At 45.7% G+C, this 12,058-nt stretch overlaps 11 protein-coding genes and 1 pseudogene across 11 annotated transcripts, besides 11 other annotated features; 8 read left to right on the forward strand and 4 right to left on the reverse strand.

Annotated features, from left to right (window-relative positions):
- Positions 1 to 168: 168 nt before the first annotated feature.
- Positions 169 to 768, forward strand: Tb09.160.4280 (tryparedoxin peroxidase; the record flags this gene model as incomplete). Its single annotated transcript, XM_821879.1, has 1 exon — positions 169 to 768. The coding sequence occupies one exon, from the start codon at positions 169 to 171 to the stop codon at positions 766 to 768; it is 600 nt and encodes a 199-aa protein (XP_826972.1).
- A 791-nt stretch (positions 769 to 1,559) lies between these two features.
- Tb09.160.4290 lies at positions 1,560 to 3,212 on the forward strand (annotated as a pseudogene).
- Positions 1,632 to 1,660: a sequence feature (AT_rich).
- Positions 3,213 to 3,788: 576 nt separating the features above from the next.
- Positions 3,789 to 4,868, forward strand: Tb09.160.4300 (farnesyl pyrophosphate synthetase, putative; the record flags this gene model as incomplete). The annotated part of the gene is made up of 1 exon (XM_821880.1): positions 3,789 to 4,868. One exon carries the CDS (start codon positions 3,789 to 3,791, stop codon positions 4,866 to 4,868), a length of 1,080 nt encoding a protein of 359 aa, XP_826973.1.
- A 561-nt stretch (positions 4,869 to 5,429) lies between these two features.
- Positions 5,430 to 5,454: a microsatellite.
- A 69-nt stretch (positions 5,455 to 5,523) lies between these two features.
- On the forward strand, positions 5,524 to 8,502 carry Tb09.160.4310 (glutamate dehydrogenase; the record flags this gene model as incomplete). Its single annotated transcript, XM_821881.1, has 1 exon — positions 5,524 to 8,502. The coding sequence occupies one exon, from the start codon at positions 5,524 to 5,526 to the stop codon at positions 8,500 to 8,502; it is 2,979 nt and encodes a 992-aa protein (XP_826974.1).
- A 34-nt stretch (positions 8,503 to 8,536) lies between these two features.
- Tb09.160.4320 (hypothetical protein, unlikely) lies at positions 8,537 to 8,755 on the forward strand (the record flags this gene model as incomplete). Its single annotated transcript, XM_821882.1, has 1 exon — positions 8,537 to 8,755. A coding segment is annotated over one exon (219 nt), but the record flags the coding sequence as incomplete, so codon positions are not given.
- A 12-nt stretch (positions 8,756 to 8,767) lies between these two features.
- Positions 8,768 to 8,795: a sequence feature (AT_rich).
- Positions 8,796 to 8,961: 166 nt separating this feature from the next.
- Positions 8,962 to 8,986: a sequence feature (AT_rich).
- A 157-nt stretch (positions 8,987 to 9,143) lies between these two features.
- Positions 9,144 to 9,168: a sequence feature (AT_rich).
- A 71-nt stretch (positions 9,169 to 9,239) lies between these two features.
- Tb09.160.4330 (hypothetical protein, unlikely) lies at positions 9,240 to 9,452 on the forward strand (the record flags this gene model as incomplete). The annotated part of the gene is made up of 1 exon (XM_821883.1): positions 9,240 to 9,452. One exon carries the CDS (start codon positions 9,240 to 9,242, stop codon positions 9,450 to 9,452), a length of 213 nt encoding a protein of 70 aa, XP_826976.1.
- Positions 9,453 to 9,472: 20 nt separating this feature from the next.
- Positions 9,473 to 9,494: a sequence feature (AT_rich).
- A 107-nt stretch (positions 9,495 to 9,601) lies between these two features.
- Positions 9,602 to 9,674: a sequence feature (T-rich).
- A 21-nt stretch (positions 9,675 to 9,695) lies between these two features.
- On the reverse strand, positions 9,696 to 9,788 carry Tb09.160.4340 (hypothetical protein, unlikely; the record flags this gene model as incomplete). The annotated part of the gene is made up of 1 exon (XM_024642662.1): positions 9,696 to 9,788. One exon carries the CDS (start codon positions 9,786 to 9,788, stop codon positions 9,696 to 9,698), a length of 93 nt encoding a protein of 30 aa, XP_024498449.1.
- Positions 9,732 to 9,785: a sequence feature (T-rich).
- A 101-nt stretch (positions 9,789 to 9,889) lies between the features above and the next one.
- Positions 9,890 to 9,912: a microsatellite.
- Positions 9,913 to 9,994: 82 nt separating this feature from the next.
- Positions 9,995 to 10,091: a sequence feature (T-rich).
- Positions 10,092 to 10,146: 55 nt separating this feature from the next.
- Positions 10,147 to 10,263, reverse strand: Tb09.160.4350 (hypothetical protein, unlikely; the record flags this gene model as incomplete). Its single annotated transcript, XM_024642663.1, has 1 exon — positions 10,147 to 10,263. The coding sequence occupies one exon, from the start codon at positions 10,261 to 10,263 to the stop codon at positions 10,147 to 10,149; it is 117 nt and encodes a 38-aa protein (XP_024498450.1).
- A 98-nt stretch (positions 10,264 to 10,361) lies between these two features.
- On the reverse strand, positions 10,362 to 10,496 carry Tb09.160.4360 (hypothetical protein, unlikely; the record flags this gene model as incomplete). The annotated part of the gene is made up of 1 exon (XM_024642664.1): positions 10,362 to 10,496. One exon carries the CDS (start codon positions 10,494 to 10,496, stop codon positions 10,362 to 10,364), a length of 135 nt encoding a protein of 44 aa, XP_024498451.1.
- Positions 10,497 to 10,692: 196 nt separating this feature from the next.
- Tb09.160.4370 (hypothetical protein, unlikely) lies at positions 10,693 to 10,830 on the reverse strand (the record flags this gene model as incomplete). The annotated part of the gene is made up of 1 exon (XM_821887.1): positions 10,693 to 10,830. The coding sequence occupies one exon, from the start codon at positions 10,828 to 10,830 to the stop codon at positions 10,693 to 10,695; it is 138 nt and encodes a 45-aa protein (XP_826980.1).
- Positions 10,831 to 10,865: 35 nt separating this feature from the next.
- Tb09.160.4380 (succinate dehydrogenase, putative) lies at positions 10,866 to 11,432 on the forward strand (the record flags this gene model as incomplete). Its single annotated transcript, XM_821888.1, has 1 exon — positions 10,866 to 11,432. One exon carries the CDS (start codon positions 10,866 to 10,868, stop codon positions 11,430 to 11,432), a length of 567 nt encoding a protein of 188 aa, XP_826981.1.
- Positions 11,433 to 11,522: 90 nt separating this feature from the next.
- Positions 11,523 to 11,551: a microsatellite.
- Positions 11,552 to 11,866: 315 nt separating this feature from the next.
- Tb09.160.4390 (hypothetical protein, unlikely) lies at positions 11,867 to 12,013 on the forward strand (the record flags this gene model as incomplete). The annotated part of the gene is made up of 1 exon (XM_821889.1): positions 11,867 to 12,013. One exon carries the CDS (start codon positions 11,867 to 11,869, stop codon positions 12,011 to 12,013), a length of 147 nt encoding a protein of 48 aa, XP_826982.1.
- Positions 12,014 to 12,058: the final 45 nt, after the last annotated feature.

Consider the following 12,058-nt stretch of genomic DNA (forward strand, 5'->3'; position numbering starts at 1 on the left):
ATTTCTCCTTGAACTTCTGCTACTTTCCTCCTCTTGTGTTTTGGTACAGAAAAAGCAACTCATAGCTAGCAAGTCAGTTTTTCACCAGCTAACTTCAAGTATTCGGCATATACCCATATCAAGGTAAAAAGGGAGAAAAAGAAAAAAGAAATAAAGATACAATTAAACATGTCCTGCGGTGATGCGAAACTCAACCACCCTGCGCCTCACTTCAATGAGGTGGCGCTGATGCCTAATGGCACTTTCAAGAAAGTTGATCTCGCCTCTTACAGGGGAAAGTGGGTGGTACTATTCTTTTATCCTCTCGACTTCACGTTTGTGTGCCCTACTGAAATCTGCCAATTCTCTGACCGCGTGAAGGAGTTCAACGACGTCGATTGTGAGGTTATTGCATGCTCAATGGACAGCGAATTCTCACATCTTGCATGGACAAATGTTGAACGCAAGAAGGGTGGATTGGGGACGATGAACATTCCCATCCTCGCTGATAAAACGAAATCAATCATGAAGGCTTATGGTGTACTTAAGGAGGAAGACGGTGTTGCATACCGCGGTCTTTTCATCATTGACCCCCAACAGAACCTTCGTCAAATTACCATCAACGATCTTCCAGTTGGTCGTAATGTTGACGAAACACTTCGACTTGTGAAGGCCTTCCAGTTTGTGGAAAAACACGGTGAGGTGTGCCCCGCTAACTGGAAACCTGGAAGCAAGACAATGAAGGCTGATCCCAACGGATCCCAAGATTACTTCAGCAGCATGAACTAAAATGTGTCTCGTTTTAATTTTTGTTTTGACTTCTACCTGTGATTTATTATTAATTGTTTTGTTGGGTCGTTCTTCTGGTGTATACAAGGTTTTGTCGTCTCTCCTGTGTGCCTTACCGGCTTTACTGTTCGTGACGCGTTAAAGCAGCCGCGGAGTGAACAAGTAGCGGTGTTTGGGAAATGGGTTTGGCGGCACTGGATTTACTTTTCCCTTCCCCCTCTGAGTTTTTTAGCGATCTTTACTTGTTTCCTTTTTGATTGCCCATCACTGCCACTGATATGATACTCACGTTATTCTATTGTGAGATGTATCAGGTGTGCTGGAAACGCTTTCAGTGGTTCTGATGTTGTAGGGTAAACGATTTCGGCGGCTTTATATCTAAGTTCCACTATGTATGAGGATACTTTGCATTACTTATATATACATATCTATACTTTTCGTTTTATCTCTTTTTTTTTCTAATTTACCACAATATGTTCGATTTCCCACATGTGTAGACACGCCATTAGGGAGGCGGAAAGCGAAAGCGTGCGTAATATTTATGTGGGGAAGCGTGGTAAGTTTGATTTGGATAGCCAGTCGGGAACAAATGACGAGGTCTCGGGAAGGGAAAGGGGAAACGGATGGAGAAGTACAAACTTTTAACGTGTGGTGACTGCATTTTTTTTTCCTTTGAGGGAAGACAGGGAGTTAACTGACACACCGAGAATGGTGACGGAAACTATTCCAGTCACACGAACACCAGGGAGGGTATATGCTCGTCGCACTTTTCTTGTGCCCCCGCTGCATATATGCGTGTGTGCATGTATAGTAGGTAATCTCTTTCTACTTCATCGCTTCTTGCATTTACATTGTCGTTTTTGTATTATTATTATTATTTTTTTTTTTTTTTGGTATACGTGATTGTATACATTTGTACGCACGCGCCGGATGGTGATAATTTTTGTAGAAGTAAGGAGATAACTGGAGTAGGAAGCCCAGACGTGAAGTGTTGCGCCCGATCAGGCCTTCACGCACTGGATTTATTTTTCTTTTGGCGTTTACTTCTCGACGGTGCCTCTGGGTGGATGTATGGCATTAGTGAAGATGGTGGGGCTTTTGCTGAGTGTTATTTTGCACAGTACCCACTAGGAATGGGCAAAACGCCACCACCGCCATTTGTTCGCGAAGCGGTTCTTGCCCTACGGAAACATACAGACCGCTCTCCACCTTCTTCTACAGATAAATCGCTAGCACTTGTACCGGCGACGGCAGCACTTTCGAGTCACGAAGCCACAGAGGGTAATGTTTCGGGTAATTCGGACAAGCTTGCGCAAACAACGGAGAGGACACGTGAGGCGTTAGAACTGGTGTTGCAGGAGCGCCGGAAAGAAGAGGAAGAAAGGGACTTCAGTGGCCGAAACCTAAAGCGTGGCCAGCGAAAAAAGCCAGCACTTGAGTTGACCCTCTCCGCTGACGTTGCAGCCGTTGGGATGCACGACCCGGCACCCATTGTGCGATCTCCTACCAAAGTCCCAAAAGAGCCAGCAGATTTCTCCGGCGATCGTAATGGAAATACATCTTCTGCCAGTACCACCGTCGTGCCGTTCAGCATTAGCAACTGGAAGAATAAACGCAAGTTGATCATATCCCTGGAGCAGCGCATTGCTCAGCACGCCGAGGCTCGACCGGTGGGTGGTGAGAGTATTAGCGATAATGTGATGCAGCTGGCCGTTGCGATGCAGCAGGCAAGAAAAGAGGTGGAAGCCGAACAACTTGCCCGTGAGAAGGCGCGAATGGAAGAAGAGGAACGACGGCAGGCGGAGCGGGAGGCCGAAGCTACCCAGCGGGCGAAAGAAATACTGGAGAAAACGGCATCAGATGCATTGCATTCATCAGGTGACAGAAAGAAAGAAACTCGAGAAGAACGGCTTGAGCGTATTCGGCTGGAGAGGGAGCTGCGGGAGCGAGAGAAGCAGCAAGAATTGCGGCAACGTCGTTTGGCCAAGGCTGCCACGCGCTTAGGCATGTCAGTGGAGGCGCTTGAAGCCGATGAGGAACTGTTGAAGAATATTGATAACCCAACAACTACCCGTATTGGCGCTGGTTCCGACTATATTTGCCCTCCTAGTGGTGGCGGCGTATCGACAGGGAACAAAGCCGCTGGAGCAGGCCAAAGTGAATATGGTGAGCGCCCGCCAACGCTACACGCTGACGAATTGGAGGAGGACACTCGCCCCCCTGGAACCTGCGGCATCCGTAAAGGTGTTTTTGGCTCAGCGGTCATAAGTAACGAGGGTATCCGTCGCGAGATGGAAGCACTGGCTAAGTTGGAAGAGGGAGGGAGTGAGCCAAAGGATGGGCTGCGGCTTGTCGGTGACGATGACCTGTCAAGCGGCGATGATGAAGATGATGGGTTAGGAATGGACAAACTCATGAAGAAGAAAAAGAAGCGCCGTCTGTAGCGGCACAATTGTTTCTTCTTCCAGTGTGTATACTTGTGTGGTCGTTCCTTATTTGTTACTTCCCTTTGGCAGTGTTGGAGTTCTTTATGAGGGTACAGACATCTGGCTCTGCTTTAGGTTGTGTTTGGTTGAGCGTTTTTTTTTTTTTAGAATTCCTTTTCCGTTGGGTATTCCCATTTCCTCTTTCTGTTGAACTGTTTTTTTTTCTCCATCATAAGAAAAGGGAGAAGAGTTGTAGGGCTAGTGTGTGAAGAGTTTGTTTACCAATAGGAGACACACACTTGAGGAAATAAAAGACGCGTATCGTACGGCAGGTAATTAAAGGCTAAAGTGTAATAGACGGATACAAGAAAGTGTGTGGACTCAGATCACTCTCACGGGCTCGCACACTCTCTGCATTACAATATTTTTCTTTTTATCACTGTCCTCCATTGGATTTTGGTATTGTCACTACTCTTGACATCACGGGCCACCAGACATATTTAACCGGACCTAGCCTCGGCTAACTGTTTAATACACCGAAGACGACGACGGAGGACGCTTAAATCTTCGTGTTGTTTCTTTCGGCGTGTTGTAATGCACCGTGCTAATATTATATTACGCACTGCGGTCACGGCCGCCAATGCCAATGCCGTATTGACAGGGGAAGGTCGGCCCTTCTCTATGGTGACACGGGAGGTTAAGGCCATGCAGAATCACATTTCCAGCCTTGTCGCTAACAAGGAAAATGAAGTGCTGGATTACGCCGGTAAGTACGTGCTGTCGTCTGGGGGAAAGCTGCTGCGGCCCACATTAGTAGCAATGATGGCCCATGCACTCGTGCCGCCGCACATGAGTCAGCAGTTTCAGGCCAGTGATATTGGATCACTAGACGATATTCCTTCCGGCACGATCCGCCCCTTTTTGCGGCTTGGGGAGGTTACAGAACTTATACACACCGCTGCGTTGGTACACGATGATGTGATTGACGATAGTGAGATGCGCCGCGGGAAGCCTGCACTGCATTGCGTGCACGATGTCAAGCGTGCCGTGCTCGCGGGTGACTTCCTGCTAGCGCGGGCCTCACTGTGGATTGCTTCCCTATGTGTCCCTCGCATAGTGGTGTTGATGACCACAGCTTTAGAGGACTTAACGCGTGGGGAGATGATGCAAATGGAGGGCTGCTTTGATCTTGAAAGGTACGAAGAGAAGACGTACTGTAAGACGGGTTCGCTTATTGCTAATTCCCTAGCAGCCACGGCGGTGCTTGCGGATCCCTCGAACTCTGCCCATGAAGTCGCTGCTGGGGAGTATGGCAGGCGGTTAGGCATTGCATTTCAAATCGTGGACGACTGCCTCGACATCACAGGAGATGAAAAAAACCTTGGAAAACGGACAATGGTGGATATGAAGGCAGGAATCGCCACCTTACCCACTCTTCTCGCCGCGAGGCAGGACAGTAAAGTGGATGCCGCAGTGCGCCGCCGCTTTAAGGAGCCCGGCGACGCGGAGATTTGTGTGGAGGCTATCGAGCGTCACGGTTGTGTTATGGAGGCGTTACAGCACGCAGATCAGCACTGCCGACGTGGCATTGCGGCGCTACGCACTCTGCATGAGTCGCCTGCTCGTGAGCGGCTAGAAGCGGCGATGAATCTCCTCCTGACACGGGAATTGTGAGCGCATCATTTTTACTCTTTCTTCCCTCCCCCCCCCACACACTCGGCAACAGTTCCCCCTCTCTGTTAAGATCTGCTGCGATTTGGTTCAGCGACATTTTATTTGTAGGCCCGTGCCACCTTTTCCTTCCAAGTTTTGGTTCTATGGATAACATGAATACGTGTAATTCGTCCACACTTGTCCTACATTTTTGTTCCTTTTCAATTTTGTTTACCCTGTACTGTTAATCCGCATTGGCGCGCTTTGGAGAGTTACATGAGGGAAGAGAGGCGCTTGTGTCTTATTTCTTATTCCAATCTGTTGCAGGATTGTGCGTGGATTTAGGCCTCCCCGTATCGTCCGTCGTTGGATCCTGGTTTAGTATCTGCTGTCACTATTTTGCACCCTTTTACCTTTTTTCTGGTGTCCCATTTGTTAAGTTGGCTGTAATCGGCTTTTAAACCTCAAGGCGCTTTGAAAGAATAGTTTACAACTTTGTTTCCTATTGAACCATTCGTTTAGTACTGTCAAAGGAAGCAAAGGTGTGAAGAAGAAGAAAGGACAAAAAACCGAAGAAGCGTATTATTTATTCATCTATTTATTTATTAGTTAGTGATACCACGCAGATTCAATATCGAAGCATTGATCAACCGTGATTGAACATTTAAAAAAATCAATGATGCGCCGTGCTTCTTACTGCGCGGGCCATGCCTTCACTTCGCTCACCGTCGTTGGGTCCCGTCGATTCTTTCAGGGTGAAAGATGTGAAGCGGAAATTGTAAAACTGACAAAGGAGCGCGGCATCTTCAGTGATGCCTCAGTCGAAGCTTCTGTGCACCAGTTGATGTCTCGACTCTCCGACAGCCCATATGTTCGTCATTACACGGATGCAGAAGTATCGGCGCATGCTCACGGGTTTCTTTGTGCAAAGGCAAGGAGTGCACTGGGTGAGCCGTTTGAGCATTTTCACGAAAGTGACGATTCGGCCTTCTACATTTGCCGAAAGGACCAGGCAAGTCAGCTGCGAGCCGTGCGGCAGTTGACCAAGTTTGTCAGCCGCGAAAGGGAAACCAAACAATCTGTCTCTGTGCGTTGTTACACTGCCGGTGACAGTGACATTGCCGTCTTCACCGCCAAAATACGTCCTTTTGTGAACCCCAATCCGGAAAAGGGTGAAACGGACATCGGACAACTTGCGAGTTCCGCTTTTTTGGAGGAGCGTTCACCAGAGATGCAGGAGCGATATCAGGACCTCATCAACCGCTTCCACGAATCAGTTGTTCCAGTTCACACTGTGCGCGAAGTGGATGGTGAAGTTTGTTTTTCCATGATCATGGCCGCAGACCGCTCCTACTACATCGCGACGTTGCAGACAGTCATACAGGAGATCCCCGGCGCTGTCGTCACACGCTGTTTCTCGGAGACTTTTTCCAATGACACTCATGTTTACACGTATTTTGTTCGAGGTGCTACAAGTCAGCAGCTTAGCGATCGCGCCTCTCTAGTGCCCTTCCTTCCCACCCGCCCCCGCAGTTTGATTACGCGCCTTCACGAGGATATGGTGTTCAACACGGAACAAACAGTGTACACGGATGCTGCAGTCATTTTCGCCTTCTACTTTACCCCACAGCCGACATCCGAAGATTATCGTCATCTACGCAGTTTGGTGTCGAAGGAACCCAACGGATTGAGTCGTCTCAACAATCTTCGCACAACACTCAGTCTCGAGATGATGTCGGAGCGGTATATCCTCACACTCATCTCCACTTACCCCGAGTTCATGAAGGAGATATATGAGGATTTCCAAGTTGGCACCACACACGAGCGACGCTGTGCAATCCGGGAAAAAATCACCACCCGCTTCAGGGAGGATCAGCGCTCCGAGCACGACTTGGGCATCTTCAATGCATTTCTGCAGTTCAACGAGGTGGTTTTAAAGCACAATTTCTTTAAACAGCATAAGGTGGCGCTCTGTTTCCGCCTCGACCCTTCTTTTCTTCGTTCATTGGGGTACCCACGAGTACCACATGGTGTTTTTCTTCTCGCTGGCGCGCAGTGGCGTGGATTCCATGTGCGCTTTACCGACATCGCCCGCGGCGGTGTGCGCATGATTATTTCGAAGGACACCATGTACCGCCGAAACAAGCGCTCTGTTTTCCAGGAAAACTACAACCTTGCCCTCACCCAGTTGCTGAAGAATAAGGACATACCGGAGGGTGGCAGCAAGGGAACCATTCTTGTCTCATCTCGCTACCTGAATACATTCAACCAGCCTCTTTGTGAGAGGATTTTCTTGCAGTATGCTGATGCACTATTGGATGTTGTCATTCCAGGAGAGGAAGGTATCGTCGATCGACTGAAGACACCAGAGATCATTTTCCTTGGGCCTGATGAACACACGGCAGGCACTTTCCCGTCCGTTGGCTCTCTGTTCAGCAAGAAGCGCGGGTACAGTGCGTGGAAATCCTTTACAACTGGTAAGGATGCTTCACTGGGAGGTATTCCTCACGATACTTATGCCATGACAACTCGTTCAGTCCGTACGATGGTTCGTGGGGTGTATGAGAAACTTGGACTCGATGAAGCAAGTCAGACAAAGTTTCAGACAGGTGGCCCGGACGGTGATCTTGGCTCCAATGAGATTCTGCTGAGCAAGGAAAAGACACTGGCGGTATTGGATATTTCAGCCTCACTTTTTGATCCCGAGGGACTCAACAAGGAGGAGCTGAAGCGCCTCGCAACTGCGCGAAAACAACTGCGGGACTTTGATAAGTCCAAATTGTCATCGAAAGGTTTCCTTGTACTGACAGGGGATAAGAACGTGACGCTCCCAGATGGTACACACGTCAGCGATGGCGTCTCATTCCGTGATGAGTTCCATCTTACGAAGTACAGTGCCGCCGATGTGTTTGTGCCATGCGGTGGGCGTCCCCGCAGCGTTACGCTTGCAAATGTTGGTCGATTCCTCAACTTAAGCGCCGCTGACAACGACTCTCTACTTGCTGGGGGCAGCATTCAGCTAAAAACCCCGAAATACAAGATAATTGTGGAGGGTGCCAACCTTTTTATATCGCAGGATGCGCGTCTTGCTATCGAGCGCTGCGGTATTGTTTTGATTAAGGATGCATCTGCAAATAAGGGTGGTGTCACTTCCTCATCACTTGAGGTGTATGCGGGGCTGGCGCTTTCCGACGAGGAGCACGCGCAGCACATGTGCGTCAAGGATCCTAACAATGTGCCGGAGTTCTACAAGAAGTATGTGCTAGACATTATTGAGCGCATTGAAAGTAACGCCCGCCGTGAGTTTGAGGCCATCTGGCGTGAACAACAGGTACAAGAAGGGATGCCCAAGACTCTCATTGCCGACTCACTAAGCGAGAAAAATGTAAGAGTGCGTGCCAGTATTCTTTCGAGTGACATGTGTGAGAACAAAGAACTCGTTCGCTACGTTCTCAGCAAGTACACCCCCAAAACTCTACTTGAAGTGGTCCCACTCGAAACACTAATGGAGCGCGTGCCCCTCGAGTACCAAAAGGCCATTTGTGCAATGTGGCTTGCATCGGAGTATGTGTATACCACCGGCATCAGCGGTAATGAATTTGACTTCTTTACTTTCATGACAAAACACATGGAGCAGGCCAAGCACATCTCTTAAATGTTTCACCAATTCGATGAAATTAGTGAGTTAACAAACCAATCATACGGGAGGAAACTGCAGCAGTATCTTTATACACGCACATAGTTATGTGCATGTATATTTGTATATGCGTGTGTGTGGGAGACATTTGAGGGAAGAAGATACAAATTTGAAGATGGGAAGGAAACAAAATTCAAGAAGAAAAACGAGTGAAAGGGCATTAGCTAAAGAAAAAGACGATAAACGCACACAAAAAAAAATACACCAGTAGATGGAGAAAACGTTTATTTATTTTTTTTTACTTTTTTTTACTTGTTTGAAGTGTGAACGGGTGGCACGTAACCAGTGGGGCAGGGGGGGGGAAACAAATGGAAATGTTTAAAATTTAAAAAAAAACTGAAACCCGCTAAAGTTTAGGTGGTGAATTTGTGCTTGCGTTTGTAACCAACTGTAAATATGTATAGAAAATATCCATGCATATTTATTTTTTTAATTAAATTATGGTTTATGCATGTAATAATGCAGTGAAACATGAAGAGATGAAATTGTATTGGTATATGGGCCCTGGTTTTCAGGTAACAGAATCTGTACGCGTGTTTAGTGGGTTACTTTTTCTTCTTTTCTCCCGTTTCCCTTTCTCTTTTAGTGATGGTGCTAACAATAATTATAAATATATTTATATTTCTTTACTTTATTCCGTCTTCCACCTGATCATTATGTTCAGGTGTAGGCATTAGGGAGGGGCGGGTGATGTGATGTGTGTGGTGTGTATGTGGGGAAGACAACACATAAATTTCATTTGTGCATTTCCCCCTCCCCCCCCTCTCCTTCTTCCTCCTTTCTTTCCTTCGAAATCTGCAGAAACAAAAAATAATGGTTATGATGACGATACGGAAGAAGACGGAAGGGTGGATGCACTGGTAGAAGTAAAAGTAGTGGGAAAGGGGGAGAACGTTAAGTTAAGGTAACGTGAGACAGGGTAAAGAAGAATATATATATATATATAATTTGATAAACAAATGTTGAAAAAAAAACGCAACGACGCCATGCAATTTGAGCGTGTACCAGTTCTCCATTGGAGTGATAAACGGCATCAGGTCTAGTTTACAGCTTTAACTTTTTTTTACTTTTTGTGTGCTATTTTCTTTCTCTTTTTCGTTCTCTTTTTACTATTATTATTATTTTGTTTTGAGGGTAGAACTTCTCCGACTTTATCGTTTCTTCCTTTGGTAGAAGGTTATCCACCATTTATTATTATTTTTTTGTTTTCCCTCTTTTTTCTTTATTTTCTCCTTATTTTTCATGTGGAGTACCGTTTCATTGAGTTTTTATGCAAAGAAAATGAAACTGGCTAAAGGGAAGAGAGAAAGCAACAAACAGTGAAGGAAAAGAAGAGGAGGGAATCGAATGAATGAATGAATGAATAAACAGGCATTGGCATATAACTTATAACCGCAATAGAAGTATTCCCAATTTTTATGCCACTTGCCTTCTGTTTTGACTATTAAAGTAATTTTGTTTTTATTTTACTCTTTTTATTTTGTTTTAATTCTTCATTCATTCTTATTCTGACTTTCCATCCCCTCTCCTGCTTTCGTTTTCATTTTATATCAGCTTTACACACTCAGCAGCCACTCAATAAAATTAGCGAAAAAATGTCGATTACTGTGATGACACCGAAAGAGTTGTAATGATCATTTGTCTATGAAATATATATTTGGGGCCGCGCGTGTTTATGTATGCTGAGTGTGTGGATATTTTTTTCTTTTCCTCCCCCATCTAAAGCGTTGTGGGGGATAAATAATTAGTTTCAGGGATTGAAGGAACGGTGATTGTGTGTGAGAGGAATTGTTTTGGTGTTGTGACAAATTCCGCTGCTATTCAAATTCATTTATTGCGTTTCGGAGATTGACAGTTGAATCGGCGTTTTGGTGCCGGTGAAACTGCATGCGCAAATAGGAGGACTGTTCTTTTATACCTTTTGGTTTTATTATTTTATTTTCCTCACCCATACCCTACGCTTCTTGTTATCGTTTCCCAATTCACTGCGATTGTTAAAGATTAATAAATTCTGCGCGCGGTTGAGTGGTTCTAGGCAACCTTCTTTTTTTTTTTCTTGTAGTCTCACGCATATAAACTGAACATCGTTTTTTTTTTTGCTCCCTCTTTTTTTTTTGAAAAAAAAAAAGAAGTTTCATCGGTAAAAGGTCAGAAAAGTGTCATCTTAGCTTGAGAAGTAGGAAAGCAAATAGTAAGGAAGATAAAAATATCAAACAAACAGTCGTAAGCATTGGTGTAGACAAATATATATACCATCAGAGGTTGTAGTAGAACCTTCTTTTTCATTAAAAACAAAAATCCAAAAAAAAAAGACAAAAATAATGCCTGCTGCACCGCTTCCCGGCGAGGTTGCGAAGTTCTGCAGCCCCCTTTACATGCACAAGAGAATACTTAGAGCCGCCGCTCCTAAACCGCCGACAGTTTTCACCGCGAAAGACAACTCAAAAACGGCTTTTCATGTGGTAACGCAACGACCAGGATTTGCAACCACTCCTTACACTGTCAGTCGTTGGTATCTTAAAGAAAAGGTTCACAGCAGCAATAGGAACCGTTTGGAAGGATTGTACGAATGTGTACTTTGCGCCTCATGCACGGGAAGTTGCCCTCAGTATTGGTGGAATCGCGAACTTTTCCTCGGCCCTGCGGTGCTTCTTCAATCGTACCGGTGGCTGATTGAACCCCTCGACCGTGATTTTGACAGTCGGGTAAAGATGTTTGAACATGGCCCGCTTGTGAACTTTTGTCATAATATCTTCAACTGCAGCATCACATGCCCAAAGTTTCTCAACCCGGGAATGGCTTCGAAGGAAATTAAGCGCCTTTCATCACCAGCAACGCTGCGTGTGGGGCCACCGCTGGAGGATGCAAAAGTCGCCTCCAAGTATTAAAAGCTGTTTGGTATAGTCAAGTAGCTTATTTGTGCCGTCTATACTGTGATATGACCGCTCATAGGAATGTTAGTGAAGTGAAGGTTGCCCTTTTTTTCTTTTTCTTTCTTTTTTTTTTTGATTCATTATGAGTGTACGCGATTTCCGGTGACCATGTCGGCTTATGCCCTATGTGTGTGAGTGTGTGGGTTTCTTCTTCGTTGTTTTTTTTTTCGACCCAACCTCCTGATGTAAGTGGGTCAAGGGTGTTTATATGTTGGTGTGTAGGAAGGTGTTTATGTTGAACTGAACGTTTATTTGGTTTGGTTCACATTTGATGATCGTGTAGTGTGTTCCTCTTTCTTCATTTTGTTTGGTTTACCTTTTCTTCTGCCTTAGCGCAACCACCGTCCTTAACTACATTGGTGCATTCATATGTTCGTATATATTTTTATATGTATGAAAAAGTGTGTTTGCACATACGCGTGTGTGCATTTTTCTTTTGGCATGTCATGTGTTGCTGTTGCTCTATTTTTTGCAAGTGTTGCCACTACTATTACTTTGTACGCAATGCATCTGCCTCAACTTTTAGCAGTAGTTGATCCGCGCGTTTTAGTGGGTGATTTGTTGCATTAGCTTTTTGGGGA

The sequence above is a fragment of the Trypanosoma brucei genome, chromosome 9 (assembly GCF_000002445.2).
Source record: "Trypanosoma brucei brucei TREU927 chromosome 9, whole genome shotgun sequence".
In the NCBI taxonomy this organism is placed as follows: domain Eukaryota; phylum Euglenozoa; class Kinetoplastea; order Trypanosomatida; family Trypanosomatidae; genus Trypanosoma; species Trypanosoma brucei.